The sequence below is a fragment of the Molothrus aeneus genome, chromosome 1, assembly GCF_037042795.1.
Source record: "Molothrus aeneus isolate 106 chromosome 1, BPBGC_Maene_1.0, whole genome shotgun sequence".
Taxonomy (NCBI): domain Eukaryota; kingdom Metazoa; phylum Chordata; class Aves; order Passeriformes; family Icteridae; genus Molothrus; species Molothrus aeneus.
In genome coordinates this window covers 41424070-41442971 of record NC_089646.1, presented here as the reverse complement: position 1 = coordinate 41442971, position 18902 = coordinate 41424070, and the positions used below count along the sequence as shown (strand labels likewise).

General features: G+C 41.9%; 1 protein-coding gene across 2 annotated transcripts in view; it reads right to left on the bottom strand.

The window, feature by feature from the left end:
• The window catches only part of TGFBR2 (transforming growth factor beta receptor 2), a 59825-nt gene extending 44655 nt beyond the window's left edge, over nt 1-15170 (bottom strand). Inside the window, exon 1 of one of the 2 annotated variants that reach the window (XM_066571467.1) lies at nt 15024-15170. In XM_066571467.1, coding sequence (XP_066427564.1) covers nt 15024-15117 — 94 coding nt within the window. In that variant the 5' untranslated portion in view covers nt 15118-15170. Of the gene's footprint in view, nt 1-14780; nt 14851-15023 lie in introns of those variants that run through there. The other variant, XM_066571515.1, reaches the window with a different exon arrangement.
• Nucleotides 15171-18902: the final 3732 nt, after the last annotated feature.

Genomic DNA, 18902 nt, shown 5'->3' with positions numbered 1-18902 from the left:
GGAGCTGAGAGAGCAAACTGGCTTCAGCCACAGCTCCTGAGGCCACCTTAAACAAGGATGAGGTCTGCATGGCAAGAGTCTCTACCTGCACAACAGAAAACTCTGTGTGTGCACTGGTTGCTGCTGAACCAAACCAGAATTTCTGTGGTATTTTGTAACACTCCAGTAAGTGTGGGGAGAAGCTGTGTGCACACAAAGGCCCACAGCTGCCCAATCAAAATAAGCATTTAAATGGATTAACCAGACAACTGTTCTTTCAAACTTGCAATCGTTACACAGCTACATAAATCAGAGGGATTTATAAATATTTGTTTTTCCAGATAAAAGGAGGATATTAGTGGGATTTTTTTAAAGTGAATTCACTGCCACTATCTGTCCCCCAGCCATTAATGAACAAACAAGAAAACAAAACAAAACCAAGGATGTTATGCATGCAAAAATTGTAGTAACAATTCTAAAATTGTTACCTGGGGATTTTGGTTTAAGCTTAATGTAAAAAGACAACTTACTAATGTAAGCAGCATGAGAGACCTGATTTTATTTAGGTTTTTGAAGACCTCCAAACTTGAGGAATATTTGAGAGATCTGGAATTTAAGTTAAGGCACAGTCCATGACTAGAGGATGCTATTACGGTACTAGTTTACAATATAATCTACCAATTATGATAAGACAGAATTCTATGCAATTTCTTTCTCTAGAACTGAGTATTATTGCTAGTCTATTTGAAAAACTGTTTCCAAATAAGAAGACTCATTTAACAAGTCCACATCCTTAACACACACACAGAGGCTCCTCTGTCAGCTACTGATGGGCAAACATGTTTATGCGGAAGCTCTGTTCAGAGCTCCTTTTTACTGTGAGAAGCCATTTTCCTTCAGGAAAATGGTGCTTATGAACCATTCTGTCCCCACACAGCAAGTTTTGAATGACAGATTCAGGAAAACAGTATTAAAAAGAAATTACTCTCTTTCATAATCTATCAGCTCAGCTAAAATAGTAAATCAGAGAAAAGTTAGACACAAATGTAATCCCCTAGGAGTAGAATCACTTTGAATAGCTTTGAAGAAAAATACACATCCTTCTCAAATTCAGTAGCTTGGATGGTTATATTTGTCTCTGTCAAGTTACATGCAAAGAAGCAGAATAATAGAATTCAATACCCTGGGGACATGCTATCTTGATAGATGCATCTAACTGCCACAACTATTAATGGGAATTATATACTGAGTATTGAGAAAAGGGCATATGCATAAAACTACACACTTCTAATGATATTCAACCTTAGGAAAACTTTCTTTTTCAGACATCTGTTGCAAAGACCCTACTGCTGTGGCACACTGTTATTGAGTTATCAGATTTCTTGGTAAAGAACTATCTCCCTCAACAAAGCAGCATCTCCTTTGTCTGCCAGAGATAAATTTGCTAACATATCTCCCAGGTATTAGCTGCTCCTTTTCATGCATTTGCAAATTACTCCCCCCATTACCTCTGAGACTGTGAATCACTAGCAGGCAATACCACTCTGCTGAAATAAGGGCATAATTGATCAGCTTCTTCATGTCTATCTGAGGCTGAAATTTTACCAAGCTTAAAGGAAAATAAAAGCCATGAGTGAAACCTGCCCATTCTGAAATAAATAGGTGTTTCACCCGTAAATACCTCTCTTAAAACTTCACTGACAGGTCCTTATCTTTGCCATTACTTCTAAATCACATGCAAAGAGAATTCATTCACTATATCATAGAACTGAGTTTTTAAGGACATTTTAAGGACACTTGCATCTATATGAGTGCATGGTCCACCCACATTAAAAAAAATTAACTGTGATACTAAAAGACCTGCATGTAGGAATACACTTCTCATTCCATACAACAACACATTACTCACTGCTTGCAGCACCCAGCCCCTACCACGGCTTGCATTACAATGTAAGGGGAGGACATTCCCACATTAGGTGCTGCTCAGCAGGAAGGGACTTGCCAATCTAAAATGTTTAGTCTACCTGCCTGAAGATATGTGAGGGACTGCAGGCTCTTACACTTCATTTATTATGAGGCAGAATATAACTGTAAATTTGAAATGTACACATCAAGTTGGATTTCCAGGGTTTTCCCCTCCCAGTTGCTTTACGTAATAATTGCTTACTCTAAATCCACTATTTCAGTCCTCCAGCTATCTCTTCAGTAATTCTTAAGATCATAATCTTTCACCAGGACTCCAAGACAGCATATACACTTGCAAGCTTGTTTAAAAGAAACATTTCAAAGAAAAGACTAATTTAAGTCTCTAAGAAACAATTCCTTCTATTGAAGAGAAAGCTGGGAAGAGATAAGACAGAATCACAAGAGCAAGTGTGCCAAGCAGCAGCTCAGAACCTACCACTACCTCTCAATTTTCATCTGAATACCTCAAACTTCATCCAATTACTTCAATCATTTTTTTTCCTAACAACTAAGAACTGTGAAAAGCAATATATAATGACACTTGATAAATATTTAACCAGTGTAGTTCATTTCTGGCATTATGTTCCTCTGCTACTACATAATGTTCCTGCTACTGCAGGACAGAAGATGTTTATTGTCACATATATGAGTTAAATTTAATAGGATAAGATCTTCACCAGATGCAGTGATTTTTGAGTGTTGCTATGTCAACTTATACTCATTGATGTTTAATATTTTAGAGCCATCAAATGTTTCTGGATATTGGTCATCATCATCCTTAATCTGGAGGGTACTTATTCAACTGTACAAATCAGTTGGAGTCTGCAGGATGTCTAAGGGCTTCTATGAAATGCCTTGATCTTTTTAATCAAATGCCAAGTGGATTAATAATTACATCATGAAAATACTATTTCAATAACTGTCATTGAGGAAGCTGTGCATAACATGGTCATAGCAGCCGAGCCACTCAGCATCCTTTAAACACCACGAGTCAGTTACATACTTTGTTATGGTTTCAGGCAAAACTGCTCAGTGACATGGGCAGCTCATTCTCTAAACCTGTCACTTTGGCATTTCTCACAAACACTGCACTCATGTAGAACACAGTTTGTTTTTAAAAGTGCTCTCATAAGGCAAAACAATTCCAAGCTTTCCCAATACAGTAATAGCTTAGACTATACCAGAGGAAAGCGTTCGAAAGCAGTAGAGACATTTTTTAAATTCCTTGGATGTAAAATTTTATAACTCATGCATATTTGAAATATCCCCGCACAACATTAGTTAGCAGAGCAGTTTAACTGTTTTGTTACTTCTGGAGATGCTAGTCTTAATTCTGAGAGGGATGTGAGTGATACCAGCCTGGAGGTGGAAACCTGCTGCATCAAAGAGTCAAAGGTTGCAAGAGCTCTATGACTCTATGGATGGTATTCCCAGACTGGCCTTCTGAAAGTGAAGCCATTCCACCCAGCTAGTTTTGCAAAGCCCTAACTTACCCGGGTATGTGTTTAACAAGCCAAACCCTGTCTTAATTTAGAGATTCACACTGGAAAGTCCATCACATGTCTTGGCCATACTCTAATAATGAAAGTATCCCGTTTGTAAAAAGGCACCCCTTGTGTCTGGGGTGGTTTCATTCACCTACAGCTTCCATTTTTCAGAACGGATGCTTTATCACCTTTCAAAATATCGTCCCCCTTGGAGTCTAAAATACCAAGTTAGCACAGCTTAAGATCCTATTTTCCACCAACTAACTGCAGCAAACTTCCACTTGAGCTCTGCTACCTACAGCTAAGCATTCTGACAGAGCAGATTCAGCTAGGTTGCACTACCTTAACTGTGCCTTAAGGCAAATTATCCCAGTTAGTGGTGTTTATGTTGTTTATGGTAACTTAACAAGGCATGGCAAAGTGCCTGCATATCTGACCAATCCGACCAACCATATCTCATATTCAGCCAGAGAACAGCAGCTGTGGGTACTATTCCTAATTCTTTAGCTCTTCCTATGCCCAAAACCACAACAATGCATCATGTTGAAAAAGCAGGAAATTATTAACACTAAACTCTCACCTGAAAATGCAAAAAAGACAGCATGGTTCCAAACAAACAGTACCTCCCCTCCTTCCTTACCCACTGCAGGCTAAGGACAATAGAGTAGAAATTGATGCCCTGGTAAAAGCAAACTATATCTCATTTCCAAAAGCACAGTGGAAACTTAAATCAAAATCCACTTTTTAAAGGGAAAAGTGATGATTGTATGGGCAGTCTATGTACTCATGCCATCAACAGCTTGGAAAAGCAGGTGTCAGTGCTTTCTATTTCTAGGCATGTGGTTATGATAGTGGTAAATGTGCCTTGTCATTAGCTTTCAAGAGTAAGTTACTTCAAATAATTAGTGGTTTGCTTCAAGCATTTGCTACCCACCTTCACCCATGAGAAGGCCAGTAAGTTTCTGCTTTCAAACCACCAGGAGGTACATGCCTGATAATCACACTATAAGCCACCAGAAGAAAAAAGCCTGGTTTGGGAATGTGCAAATTGGCTGAACCATTAATAATATATATGTGGACAGCTGAGAGAAAAGTTAGGTCTTTGGTTGTCAAACAGAAGCAAGTTACCAAAGTTTCCATGTGCCTCACCAAGCTCCTGGCACACAGCCTCTTAACCGGGAAAAACAGGGGAGGAAAAAAGTGCTAATATATTATTGAACTTGACAGGGTGTTTGAGACTGTTAGGAATTTCTGGATGCTCTAAATTTAATCCAGAATTTCTGTAGAGAAAGAACAGGGGTTATGACTCTCTTTGAACCTCAGTTTCCCAATCACAATAGACAAGTGTTGAAACTATCTCTGTTCATTTCCCACAACTTCTAGAATTGTCTATAGAAACTGTAATTAACACATCATTGTATTACTTTTTCCCACATATTAAGCAACACAAGTTGAAACTGTGGAAATACTAATATAAATGATTGTACTGAAGTTTAATGGTAGCCTCAAAAATACAATGGATGAAATCATGGGAAGCTGGAAATCTGTGTTTGAGTCTCTAAAGACTAAGAGGCTTCTCATTTCCTAGTTCACTGCTTTAACCATAGGCTTAGATGCAAAAATTGTTCTTAGTTGTAAGTCACCAACAAATCTTGTATCCTTCTCCCATGTGAAATAAGGAGCCTCTAATCCTTTCCAGTCTGTACAGGATGAACTTTCATGTCTAATATAGGTACTTTGAAATTGTTTAGGGTCAAGGGCATATTTTTTTTAAATAACAGGATATGCCAGATTCTTCATTCTGAACCCCAGTTCCTGTATATTGGTGATTTAGCTGGAATCACGTTTTTATTTTCCTTCACAAACATTAAAATCAGGAGACATATATGTATAAGAATCCCTAGGCTGCTCCTGCAGTAATAAATATTCATCATGCCAGTGTGGCGTCAGGGAAAAGTGAGAACAGCAAAGCCCCCAGCCAGCCAGAAACCTTAAGGCAAAAGTATAAAATGTGACAAGTAAGGAATGTGTGAGCAATAAGCTGATGGAGAAAGAAAAACAAAAAAAGGAAACACATTTTGGTTGTATTTTCTTTTCCAGAAGAGTTACTCTTCCTGCTGGATATCTTCCTATAACTATTATCCAGAGCAAAGAGAGAGCAGAAATGGCCTTAGTTACAACCAGACAGTGTGGTATTCCTGTTTACATGCAAACTTGGGTTATGATAGCTCTGAAAGCCTCATGGCCTGGCACTGTACTTGCCAGATGAGAATAGTACAAATGCAATAAAAGGATCAGCTTCCCAGATTTTTGACTTAAGGCATTCCCTTGTGGTAAAGCTGGGTGAGGAAATGGAAGAATAGACTGAGGGGAAGAAGGGAAATTCAATAGCCCAGAAGCATGTATTGCTGACCTAGTTACTTTGTGAAGGCTTAAATAAAGAAGCTTACGAAGTCATGACTATTACATGGTCCCCTCTGATCTTTTCATGAGGATGAGAAATGGTTGTTTTCAGTTTAGAAAGGAAAAAAGATTCTGTATGTAGAGCGTCTCTTTGTTGTCCTGTGAACTCCCTGGAGAGAATATCAGTCACCCTGCAGGGGCTGGAATAATGAATGAATCCATCAGGGAACAGGCTTTCTTCTCCTGTGACATGCTTTGGGGGACCACCCACACACATGTCAACCCTTTTTCTGCAAAGTGCTGCCTCTAAAGCCTTCCCCTGTCTCAGCCAGCAAGGATCCTTCATCCTAGAGCCTTTCATTGATGGAGTTTAGATACTCTCAGGCTGAGGAGTGACATGACCATGGGTCTCCCACTTTCAGGGCAAAAGCTCTAACCACTGTAGGAAAAGGAGGCAAGGCAACCGTGAAAATTGGTAATAGGAGCTGTGGCGAGGTAGAAGGTACACAGCAGGGCAGCTGGCCTCCTGCCACAGCATGGTCACTGCAGAATCACAGATCCCCTTGTATGCCAGAGACAAATGAGAAGGGTAATTGCTGCATGCTGGTGGGCAGAACTGGTCAAAGGGAATAAAAGATCAACCACCACCTGCAAAGGACAGCTCTTCTCCATTGGTTTCTGATTGCAGATTGTTCAAAATTTTTCAAAATCTCATGAAACGTCTCCCATTAGTGAAACACACAAAGATTTATTCTTTACTTCCTGCACCCTTTCTGTAAGTTTCTCAAGAAGAATGGAACACTCTGAAATCACTACCCAGTCATGTTAAAGGAAAGCTTAAGATAGCTACAGAGCTGAGAGCAGAGCAGCCCAAGTGGATCCTGAATTTGCACAGTGCAAAAAGAAGTGCATAAAGAAGGAATATTTTAAGAAACTAGACAGGTGGAGGAAAAAAGCTGGGAAAGGAAAAAGATGTAGTTACATCTATCCTATTTCCCCAAGCACAGACTTCAGTGGCCAAAAGTTATTCACATACACTGCTGGCTGCAGTACTTGAAGGTATGCTGAGTCCTGATGTAACTATGACTTCACATTTGCTCCAGCCACAAAGCTCCCAAAGCATATGGAAGTTGGTCAGGACAGCTTGGTAATGCTAAAATCAGAAGGGCAGCCAAAATGGTAAGAAATTTAATCTTCCTTTGAGAACTAAGACCTGTCTTAAATTGTTGCCCAAGCGGTGCTATCCAAACCACTGATGTACTGCAACTTGTAGATAACAAGTTTTCAGCAGTATCTAAGCTGCTAATTAGGCTCAGGGATCAGATCAGTATCTCAAGACACACATCCTGGATAGCTGCTTCTGCTTTCTTCTCTAAAAATAACCAGAAGAGATAACCCATTACTAATCATCTGTGGTCTGCTTCAAAGTTTGGCCCCTTGTACAGCAACATTAAAGATGTGCTTATATTAGTTAGTGAGATGAAATCTACAAAATTGCGACATTATCATCCAAAAGCCCCAGGCACCATCGAACCATGCCAACAGGTGATGTATAGGCATGATGCACTTAATCCCATTCTGGGCTGCAGAATCCATAGCAGGATTAAAACTGGAGGGAGATGGCTTACCTGCATCTCACATCTAAAATATTTAGATCCAGGAGAATTACAGGTCAACACTTGATAAATCTAACTGAAACCCCTTTTCTTGCTAAGTCAATAAATTGAGTACCAGCTCACTTATGATCCTTCTGGGTAAAATGTTAAACAAAATTAAAAACCACATCCACATTCTGAGAAGGCATTTGTTCTTTAGTCCTCATTTCACATTCTCCACTTTTCTTCCTTATTAACTACACCAGCACTAGAAGCTTATCAGTGATGAGGGAGCACCAGTTTTCATACATCTTAGGAAATGCACACAAGTGTTTTTAAAGGAAAGTCCTGGTCATGATGAGAAATCATCATTCTTACATATTTATCTTTTTTGGGACTACCTATCCCACATCAATTCATCTGCATCCTCCCAAATTCCCCTACCATGACTCTTCGGCAAAAATCCTTAATGATACCTTACAAGAAGTTCGGAAGCGTTCTCTTTCTGAAATCTCCCATTCTTAATGTTCTGAGGACTTCAAAAAACTGCAGTCAAATTACTCTCTAGCTCCAAGAAAGAGAACCAGATCACTCTGGCTCCTGTAAGACTGATGCCACAAAAGTCCCCTCGAGGGAATTACAGCCTCATAACATACAGTTGCCTATTATTTATTCTGTAGCCAGATTCTGCCAGCTGGTATAAATCAGGGCAGGTTCCTCGGCTTGAACAGAGGAAGCTGATTTATGCCAGCTGACAGCCTGGCTGCACGCGCTCCACTTGCACAATGCTAGTTTTTAAAGGGACCTGTTAAAGTGCCCCAGGCACGTAAGAACCACGCTCGGGTCTTTACTTGCAAAATGTTGCTCCGAGGAATAGAACTGTGAGACCTTCCTGCTGCTCTCTGGGTGTACTGTTTAAATTCACAGAAGAAAGTCTCTAAGCCCTGACAGAGCCACCATGACCTTGGGAACAAATCTGCATTTTCTAATGTCCCCTGCATAGACCAGTTTTTTTAACTGAGCTTTAATGCTGCATTAAACAAAGCCCATGGGAATACCAATGCAATGTTTTGGAAGAACTGATCAGCTGCAGAGAGGGCAAAATTGATCTTCCAAACTTGTGTTACTGGTAACTATAAACACACTTTAAAGAGTGTGGTGTGACTTGCAAATCACTTGCTAAACGTATAGCTTTGGCTGCTTTATAAATCTTTCTTTTTTACCTTAAAACCTTAGGTATCTACTTAAGAGAACAGGGAAACAGCTCATTTGAGGGTGTGGACTGAAGTGCTTGGGTACAAACAGAAGAGAGTAGGAACAGAAGGCAGCTTTCTAATACCTCTGGTTTCAGATTGCCATTGGAAAGGCACAGTGTTAATCCCAGCTGTCACTGTTGGGATGTAACTGCTGGGTTGTCAACTGAAGCATGCTTTAAGTGTGAGTAAGCAGACTCCTCTACCTGCTCCTGAAATCTATTAATTTCAGCCCAATTTTTGCCAAAACACTGCTCTGGGTGAAGTGAGCAGAGAATTGGAATCCTGGAGTCAGACTAACAGGACTGTTAATAATCAAAATTGTGGTTCCTTTGCATGACACAAATTTCTCAATACAGCTTGTTATTACTATATGAAACAAAGACTAGAAGACTCAAGCCATTCAGAGCCCTTCCATTCCCACCCAATAAAGAACCAATGAACACAAGGCTACAGGTCAACCTGAAAAACGCTGTCAGGGGAATATTTTTCCTGCCACACAAAGTGCTTCAACATTTCATACATTCTCATATACACAACAGAGTGAAACCAAAATCATTTGAGGTGTTAGATATGGGGATGTCTATATATGCATGCCCAGTGAGAGTGACAGCCCTCCAATATGCTGGGGAGAGTGGATAGGGGGAGCTCCAGTTTCAAACGTGCATTTTTTGAGTCAGGCCATGCTTAATCCCACCTATCTTCCACTGACCAGTATTTTGTCTAATTATTGATTAATGATTATTTTTTTATCTTTCTATATCAGAAATTCCACTGTGGACTAGGGAAGAAACAAACAACAAAAAAAAAGGAAATGTTTCCTGATGAAAGTTTAATAGAAACTGGTACATTTCCACAAATTGTCTCAGTTTTGACAAATCAGCATTTTCCCATGAAAAACAGTGTCAAAAACTCTCAACCAGCTGTAATTCCAACCAGATTAACTCAGGGATGAATGCCAGCAGGAAGTTCTTGCTAAATACCAGTTGTTTGAGCAAGGGAAAACTATTTCTTCCTGAGACGATCTTCCCAGAGGTGAAAAGGCTTTAAAACCCATACGAAAAAAAGGACAGGTAGTTCCAGCTGTAACAACTACAATGGCATTCACAGCAAGAGAAAGAGCAAGGAAATGGCATATTAAAAAAAAAATGCATGAACATGGACAAATCAGCAACTAGTACTTCCCCTGAAACTGCTAATGTTATCGTTTCTTAAAATCTAGGACAGTTGCTAAAGCTTTGCAGCAATGCAAACAAGCTGACAGTAGCCTATATGAACTGCTGGGCAGGGCCCTTAAAACATGCTTCAATTTCAATTCTGCTTCAATCTCTAGAAGCTAATGGACACATAGAAATGATGAGCATGCTGTCACCAGGAAAAAAAATGGAATTAAGTAATTCCTGGTGAGATTTGTTAGTTCTACCTACTCCTGTGGATGAGATGCCATCAGTGGATGGCGTTTGAAGCAATTTGCTCTCTTTACATGTCTTACCCTAAACATCTGTACACAACTAAAACCATGTTCTTTCAGGCAGTAGGATATAAAATGTTGTACTCAACAAGTGCCAGTGCTGCTGCTCTGTTGCTATGCCAGAGTGCAGACATAATATGAAAAACAACTGTTGAAGATTTAGCTGGGTCACTGAGAACCCAATTCTGCAGATGTTTAGTGCCAGCCCATTGCTTACAGTGGCATTTGCCCTGTCCCAGTGTGTACACCCACTCCTTGCTGTAAAAGCAATCTATCCCCTGTAGTAAGAAACTTCTCTGCTGTTTCTTAATACAACACCTGCCAGTGAAATTAAACTTCCAAAGGACTTTGGCTGTCAAAGCCAAGACATACTCTTTCTGATTTATTTTAGCCTATTTTAACCTTCCAGAGCAAGAGTTCATAGAAAAGCACAAGTAGTTTTTCATCGCCTTTTATTTTAGTCTTGAAACCATTTTATAAGGGTTTAGAAATCACTTCCCGTTACCCTATAGGAAAAAAAAAAACCCACAAAACAAAAAACCTCTCTAATACCAACAAAGTTTAAGGCTAAAGATCAATTAAGTAACCCAAAATCCCAGCACTCACTCTTAGACTAGGATTCAGCCAACTTTCTTTTTCATATCAGGACTGGCTCTCCACTACTTTGTGCTGGGAACCCCTTGTAGTCTACAACATCTTTAGAGACTGGTTGATACCTCAGTCAATTTTACTGAGTTTGCAAGGCTCTGGCCATACAAAATATCTAATGTTCCTGGGATGTGCCTACCTAGGTATTTCCCCTGAGTCAAAAGACTCCTCTGTGGCAAAGGAAATGACACTGCTGTCTCCCACCTGCCTCAGGGCACCTTTCATTCCTCTGCTTGTCAGGTGCCAGAAGGGCGGTGGGAACCATGGGCAAATCAGGGCTGTAGCAGCCCATGTCCCCACTGCTGGGACGACGGAGGTGGCTGGAAGCCCTGCCTTTCACTGTGGGCTGCACTGTGGCCATGCCAGCCAGGGTGGAGACTGCACGATCACTTTCATCAGAATCTGTCACAGCACGAGTGAGCATGTTTCATACCGAGCTGATATAAATGCACCCTGTTAGGCAAGATCCAAGAGTAACAGATTGGGCACAACCTGTTGGTTTTGCTCATTTTGGCAGTACTGGAAGTAAGGCACAGCTCTTCTGAGGTCGGAGGAGTGGCAGTGAATGTTAGCAAAGTGCATGTAGTAGCACATACATACATTACTGAGAAAAGAGTTCCTGTGCCACAAATGCAAAAAAAAAAAAAAAAACAACAACAAAAAAACCAATAATGTATCACTTTAAAAATATCTTGCAGAGGAAATATAAGCATCGGAAACTCCAACAACTGGTGCTACAGTGATATTTTGCTCTTTTTTTTTTCCCTCAAAAGAGCAAATGCTTTCTAAAAGCCTTTGAAAAAAAACTTGCAAAAACCCCCACAACCAAACCACGAGGAATTTTCCTTCTGGTAAGAGCCTGACACCATATTTCCTCCTATGTTCAGAGTTAACCTTGTCACAATGACAACTTTTATTCGGCACCATTATAGGATGCTCCATCTTTCAAACTGTAACAATTCATCCCAGAAAGGAGTATTTCCTATTGAAGCAATGCTGTTTGACTAAATATAGGTCATATAGTAGTAAGTGTTTATAAAATATAAGTGAAAAAATACTATGAATATGAAAAACTCTGAATTACTCCATTGCCCTTTTTTTGAAATTACTTTTGAAACTGTTTCAGGAAACCCGCTATCACTCTGTATAACTCTACTAATGCTAATGGAACTATATTCATTTGCAGCAGCTTAAGATCTGGCTCATAATTATTTAATAGAAACCATTCTGATATGGAATTCACCACTGGAGTATTAGAGAAGCTTGTTAATGCCAGTGAACTAAAAATAGCAAGTAAACAAAAGTGTTTTTTGAAGTCTTATGTATAAAAGTCTCACAATTCAAGGATACCCCATAAATAGAAGAAAATGCTATATCATCTCTGATACATCCCTACTTCCCTCCTGAAATACCTGGAAAAATGCCAGTTTTAATGGGGGGCAGGAATGCATTTTAGACTCAATCCTGTTACAAACATGTTCCATCACGTTACAAGATGTTTGCTCTCCTTCTTCCCTTTTGCAAACATCTGAAGCTCTGAATTGGATTTTCTTACTATAAAATTAACTAACTGTGATATGGCTTTCAAAAAAATAGACAATAATGCAGATAGAGTTTGGCTGAATGGAGATATTAAGTTCCTGATGTTCAGAGATGAACAATTATTACACGGATGATTCCAAGGAACAAATTTCTGGTTATGATCACCCAAAGACAAACTACAAATTCATATTCACTTGAACACACTAACACCAATTTCTTACGTTGGCAACTGCTGCTTTGCACTGCCATTAATTGATAAAATGCTCAATAAATAATTCGAAATCATTCAAAAAAATCACACCTTGCCCCTTCACTCTATGCAAAAAAAGTCAATTTCTTCTGTGTAGTACAGGACATGAAAGTATCTTTTTCAAAGGAGAGAATTCTTATTGAACTTGTTCGTGAATTTGTAGGTTTGTCTAGAATCTTTAGGGGCATGTCATTCTTGTCTAATATTTTGCTGTGAAGAATGTTAAAATGAAATTTTACCTGGTGCTTTTTTAACTAGCCATCTGGTTTGTTACTAGGCATACCTGGGAACTGAGCTCTTCTGAGACTGATATATCTCCATTTTTTTCAGCCTCACTATAGTGATGAATTATTACAAAATAAGTAGCTTTTTGTTTTCATTTTTTTGTTTTGTTTTGTTTTCCCCAAGCATTTGGCAGCTCTAATTTTCATTCTGGTGCCAAATAACCACCAACATTCAAACCTCACACTTTCTGCTCCACAGAACTGTTGCTTTCTGATCAACTGTCATAATAGAATTCTATGGCACAATAGAATCCTACAGTGATTATCAAAACAGCTTTTGGAGCTATGGGATAGATAATCTGACAACTGGTCTACTCAGTTTTGGTTATTGTAGGCTGTAGATGAAGATGAGTATGAAAAATGCTGGAATTGTAACCAGTTTATGTTCTCTTTCGTCACTGGACCTATGACAAGAAAGAAGAACAAACTCTTGAGCCATGCCTGCTTTTAAAAATCAACCCATAGTTTGAGACTGTCTATAACTGATTGGGTGGGGAAAAAAAAGTATAATGATAAATAATACAAGATTAACAAAGGCTGAGCTTCTGCATTTAAAGTTTTTTGTGATGGGAATCTGCAAAAGTTTGAGGCTGGGGTCAAAATAAAGGACATCACTAGTTGAGTATGATTTATACTAATGTAAAATTATAGAAAAATACATAAAAATTAACAAGAAGCTACACACCTCAAATTTAATATAACTTTGAGTTGTGGGACACCATAGTCTCTTATTCTTACACTGTTCTTTTCTTCTGCCCTAAGTTTTCATGAGTAACTTTGCAGGTATGCAAAACCTGTTGACTTTGACAGGGCTGTTAATGAAGCATGAAGTTAGTCAAAACTGCACATAGCTAAAGGCAGTAGCTATTCAAGAGTTATCCACTTTATGTTATCATGTTTCTGCCAAAATTTGGGATCAACTACTGACCATGAATGGACCAGACAGGAGAATCAGAGGGCCCAGGGCAAAGTTTGTAGAAGCCCAGGTGTGCACACCTTACCTGAAGACAAAAACTAGATGTGCCATTACAAGACATCTTAGAAAGCTACTTAATTCTTCACAAGTGTGCAGTTCACAAGATGCAGTTTGCTGCAATCTCCTGTTCTCCTTTTAGGTTCACCACTTGTTCTGCAATGTGCTTTAGGGCCTAACCTTGATATTACAGATGTTAATTCACAGATGTGGGTAACTACTGGTAGGAGGACAGAGATGGAAGGCTGCTCAGGGCAGGAATCTTGTTTTTGCAGCAGAACTTTAGGCTCATAGTATATTATGAATTATGAAATGAAGAATACTGCAAGTTGCAGACCCCAAAAACCTTTCTAAGGATGTCTTGGTAGAAGGAGGGTAAGGATTATAAATAGTCACTTTTAAAGTGAGTCAAACAACATGCACAGTCAGTGCTGGAGGAATGAGTGCTTTTCAGTCCAACTGCTCACAGCCACGGCTAAACTCCGCTCTTAGCAGAAACCCAAGTTTTGGTAACCAAGTGCAGACCCGCGCAGCAGCGGGCTCTGTGGCCACGCACAGGCCCTCTCTCTGAGGGCCACCCGAGGCACTCCGGCCGTGTGGCCGGGGCTGTGCAGCACACACAGCCGGTGCCCAGGCGAGCGGCGGTGCAGCACACACACCCGGTGCCCAGCCGAGCGGCGGGGCCGGGCCGCAGGGCGCTGCCAAGGCGCCGCGGCTCCCCCGGCCCGCGCCCGGGCACAGCCCTGCACACGGGGCCGCACCAGGTGCGGGAGCCGCCGCATCAGCTGCGGGCAGGGCCTGCAGCCCCTCCCCCGGCCACCGCAGGCAGCACCCCAGATGCCTTCTCCGGGCTCCTCCGGCCCGAGCAGACCCGGCTGATTTCCTGCCAAATCCGCTCCTTTCTCCCCGCTATTCCCTCCACGGACGGACCTCAGCTTTGGCCGCGGAACCCCGAGATTCCCAGTCCTTGCTTCCCCGCTTACTCTCCCGCAGGGCCATCAACAAACACGCTCACCCCCTTCCGAAACGTTTCCAGCCTCAAAACTTTCTTAGCAACCGTGTCCCCCGCCTCCCGCGGCGGACGCCTGTCCCTCGCCGCCTGCCCCCGTCCCCTCCCGCCCCGCTCCGGCCCCGGCAGCTGTCAAGCGGCAGCGCGGGCCGGCGCGCACTTACCCCGGAGCAGAGCGGGTACCGAGCTGCCCATGAGCACCCAGAGGGAAAGGCGCAGCAGCAGCCGCCGCAGGCTCCTCGGCAGCCGGGGAGTCATCGCGGAGCCGGATCGGCGCGGCCGGCGAGCCGCGGGCGGGGCGCGGGGGCGGCGGGGAGGCCGCGGCGGCGGTGGCGAGGCTGGCGGGGAGCGGGGCTGCGCCGCTCCGCTGCTCGGGACCGCGGGTGACTCACTGAAACTTCACTTCGGCGCTGCAGGGGAAACAGGAAATCTTAAACTTCGCAAACAGCTGGGCAGGACTTTCTTACTCTTACAGTAGTTCCTTCTCCCCCTTCCCACAGTCACCCCCTCCCCTGCTCTCGCCCTTTTTCTTTTTTTTTTTTTTTTTTTCCTTTTAACATGAAACCTCACCCAGTTTGGTGTCAATCATCTGCCAGAGGCCAGCCCCTCTCAGGTCTGGCTCTCCCACCACAAGCGCGTCGGGGCCAGCCCCGACGTGCAGCCCGGATGGCTGCGCCTGCCTCCCTCCGAGGCGGGGACCGGGCACGGGCACCCGCCCGGAGCTGCACCGTGCCTTGCAGGGAGCCTCAAGGTCGACAGGAAACCGCCAGCTCGGAGGGCTACTACTCCCTCCCTGCGAGTTGAAAAGGACCCAGTCGAGTCATTTGGGACACGGGGACTTTGCAGACCTCCTCCCCGCATCCGTATCCCTGACCTTAACGATGCTGCTGCAGCAGCCTGTTTCCTCCTCTGCAGAACGGTTTCGGAAAGAAGGACGTAGCCCCCAGATGAACTAAAGCAGGGAGCAGGGGAGTTTGAAGTCGGGGTAACAGCAGGAAATATTCACACAGACTAGCTGGGCACTCAGCTTGCAGATGTTGAAGCTGACTGGAACAACTTGCCACCTGCTGCTTATTTTGCTCCCAAATAGGCTGGTTGTGCCCTACTTTACCTCAAATGCTGTGTATGTGACACAAATGAAGTTAGTCTCCATCCATCTCCAAAGGAACTTCTACCAGAGATTTTGTCTTCTCTGCAAGAGGGAAGTTGCACCCAGGATTCAGAGAGCAGGATCACACTGGTGATGCCAGCTTTTCATGGCCTTGTTAGAGACTGTAAGAATCATTCAGTTTTGAACCTGAATAAGGCTTGAGCTCTCTGCCAGTATAAATCCAGTCACTGCATAGCCAGCAGTTGTATTGAGACCCATTTTCAGCTCACAGTCTTCCTTCCTCTCTGATTTAAATGGCTGAGCGTTGATTGAAGGGTAAACTGATGTACATGGGGATAATATGAGGGTGATTGTTCCAACGTTGTTGATTCGCTTTTGTCTCAGTTACAACGTTAGTTAGAGATACAGATCTGGGTATTTCAGAAAGAGGGCTAAGCCCTCGGGGGAATATATGTAATTCATGCTCTGAATGTCCCAGATCACCTCTGTTTGAATTTGGAAATGTTTGCATAAAGAATTTAATTGGCCTATAACAGACATTAAAAAAAATAATTGTGCATTTATGTAAATTTAGTTTTAAACACTCCCTAAATGCATATTTTCACCATGAAGTCTCAGTTTACAGTATAAAGTCTCATAAACTTCTCACCAAGAGCATTTTTCTCTCCCTCACCCTCTTTTAATATAGTCAGGATTCACTAAAACAGGTGGTGGTCACCACCCTCCAGAGGCAAGAAAAGTTGCAGACTCCCCTTTGAGCACAAACTGGAGTGTCCTTATCAGTTCCTGTGCACCAGTTCTGTGCTAGAAGGTGACTGTGTTTGCAGTATCCACTTAAACAAAAGCATTTCTCAACTCCCACAAGTATATACTGTGTGCTGTACACTGCTCTCTCCTCAGAGCTGTCAAGTTGCAGGTGCCAAAGAGTTGCTGTTTGCTTAGAAAGTTGGCTGTGTGTGCTGAACTCTCCTTTAAGTTTCTGATGTCTACCTTCCAAGATGAAAAAGAAGTTTAAAAGCAAACAAGTATAGATTTAATATTACTATTCAAACCTGTCACGATCCAGGCGTGACTTGGCAAGCCTGACACTGTCTCACTTGCATCTCTCTCCCTCACATGAATGCTGTGGCTCTTCTCCAATATAGGCATATTCTGCCCAGTTTCTCTCATCCAGGGTCTGGCAGTAGGTGAGGGGCTGGCAGGAGATGGTGCCTTTGGGAAGGGCTGTATTCGGGTTTCCAATGGTCTCAAATCCTCGAGTTCAGCCAGGCATCACTGCCCCTTCTCACACATGAGGTGATACAGCACTTGTTAGCCAGCAAGTGAGGAGTCTACAACAAGTGGACTTTAGGAATTTGATATTTCCATTGTAAGAACTGCCCTTATTTTTACAGATGCATCATGCAGTCAGGATTGTGCTACAGCTGAGCTTTGGGCGTTCAGAGAACCCCAGTGAGAGATGTTACTAGAATGTTTTTGTGTGGAAGGAAATCTTACCTGGATATCCTCAGGGGAAGGGTACTACATATTTGTCCCCAATAGCCTGTGTGGAAGTCAAAGTAAAGCCAACTTTGGGCCACAGATTTATCCCAGATAGGCTTATCAGCAAAAACTCATATTTTGCCTTTTTGAGTACTACAAACCTCCCTGTTAGGGCCCAAATGCAGCTTAATCAGGATTCCCTGAACAACCAAAATATATGAAACAAGACTAAGCTAGTAATTTCTTTCCATTTCCTTGTTCATAGCTCCCAGTTCCCTGTTTTCAGATAGCAGTTTCTTCTAAATTGAAACTGTGAGTATTTGACCTCAGCCTGACTGAGGTAGAGGAAGAGTCCTCTTCAAAAAGTGGGAGATTAACGGTGTAAATAATAATCTCCAACCTGACAGGGTAAGGGAAGACAGCTACTTTCAGTTCCTCATTTAAAAAGGCAAAATATCAAAGCACTGAATATTGTGTTTTCTTTCTGAGCCTTGGAAATATATACCAAGAACACAAACAATTTAGTACCTCTTGTATCTCAGTGTCTCACAGTGAAAACATGCTAACTGCTCCTTGCTGCAGGTTTTAAGTACAGCTTTTAAAACAGTCCATAAAACTACTGAGTATAAATGATACTCTCTTTGTTATTCTAACTATTTTCTAGCTTTCAGTATCTTATTTCTGTCAAAATCCCACATGAACTACAGCATTATCCTTGTAGAAAAACACTTTCAAGCTTCTACAAAACATGCATTGTTCCTAAAAAGCTGTTGTTTCACTGTACTTAACACACACTCAACTCAAAACCATTCTGCTCACAGCCACAAGCTGCTGATGTCCACAATAAAGCAATTATTTTGATTAGTTTATTAACTCCAGTGTTGTTTTATGTAACAATCCCAGAACAAGATGGTTCCCAGACAGATTTAAGTAAGGCCTATACAGTTGCACTAACACAATATAATATTCATGCCTCTGTAGAGCTGATATATGTGGTGTGGGGTGAGACATCTTAAGTTACTTTAGCTGCATAAATTTAGCCTTGGACTGAAGTTCCAGGAGATGGCTGAGAAAACCCATCTCATCATCTAATAGAGCAGTGCTGTTTGTTTCACTGTGATGGGATAGTCCCAGATTGGGTTCAAGAACAAAGGATGGAGGACAAATGCTGGATGAACAGAACTGCCATTATGGTGGCAGCAGGCTATTAGGTCACCCACATTCCCTTGGTCATCCAAGGAGGGAAAGGAATCTAGATATTTTAAAAACCTTCTAAACACAAAGAGCTGATGATAGGGAGCATAATTAGCCCAGACATCTACTTGGTAGGTATCTGATGTTAGATTACATGAATCCTAAAGAAAATGCTCTTTGAATTGTATACATCACATAAAGTAAGCTACAAGATGCTTTATCCACTGTCAGTCATTGGAGTTAATGCCTGTGATTT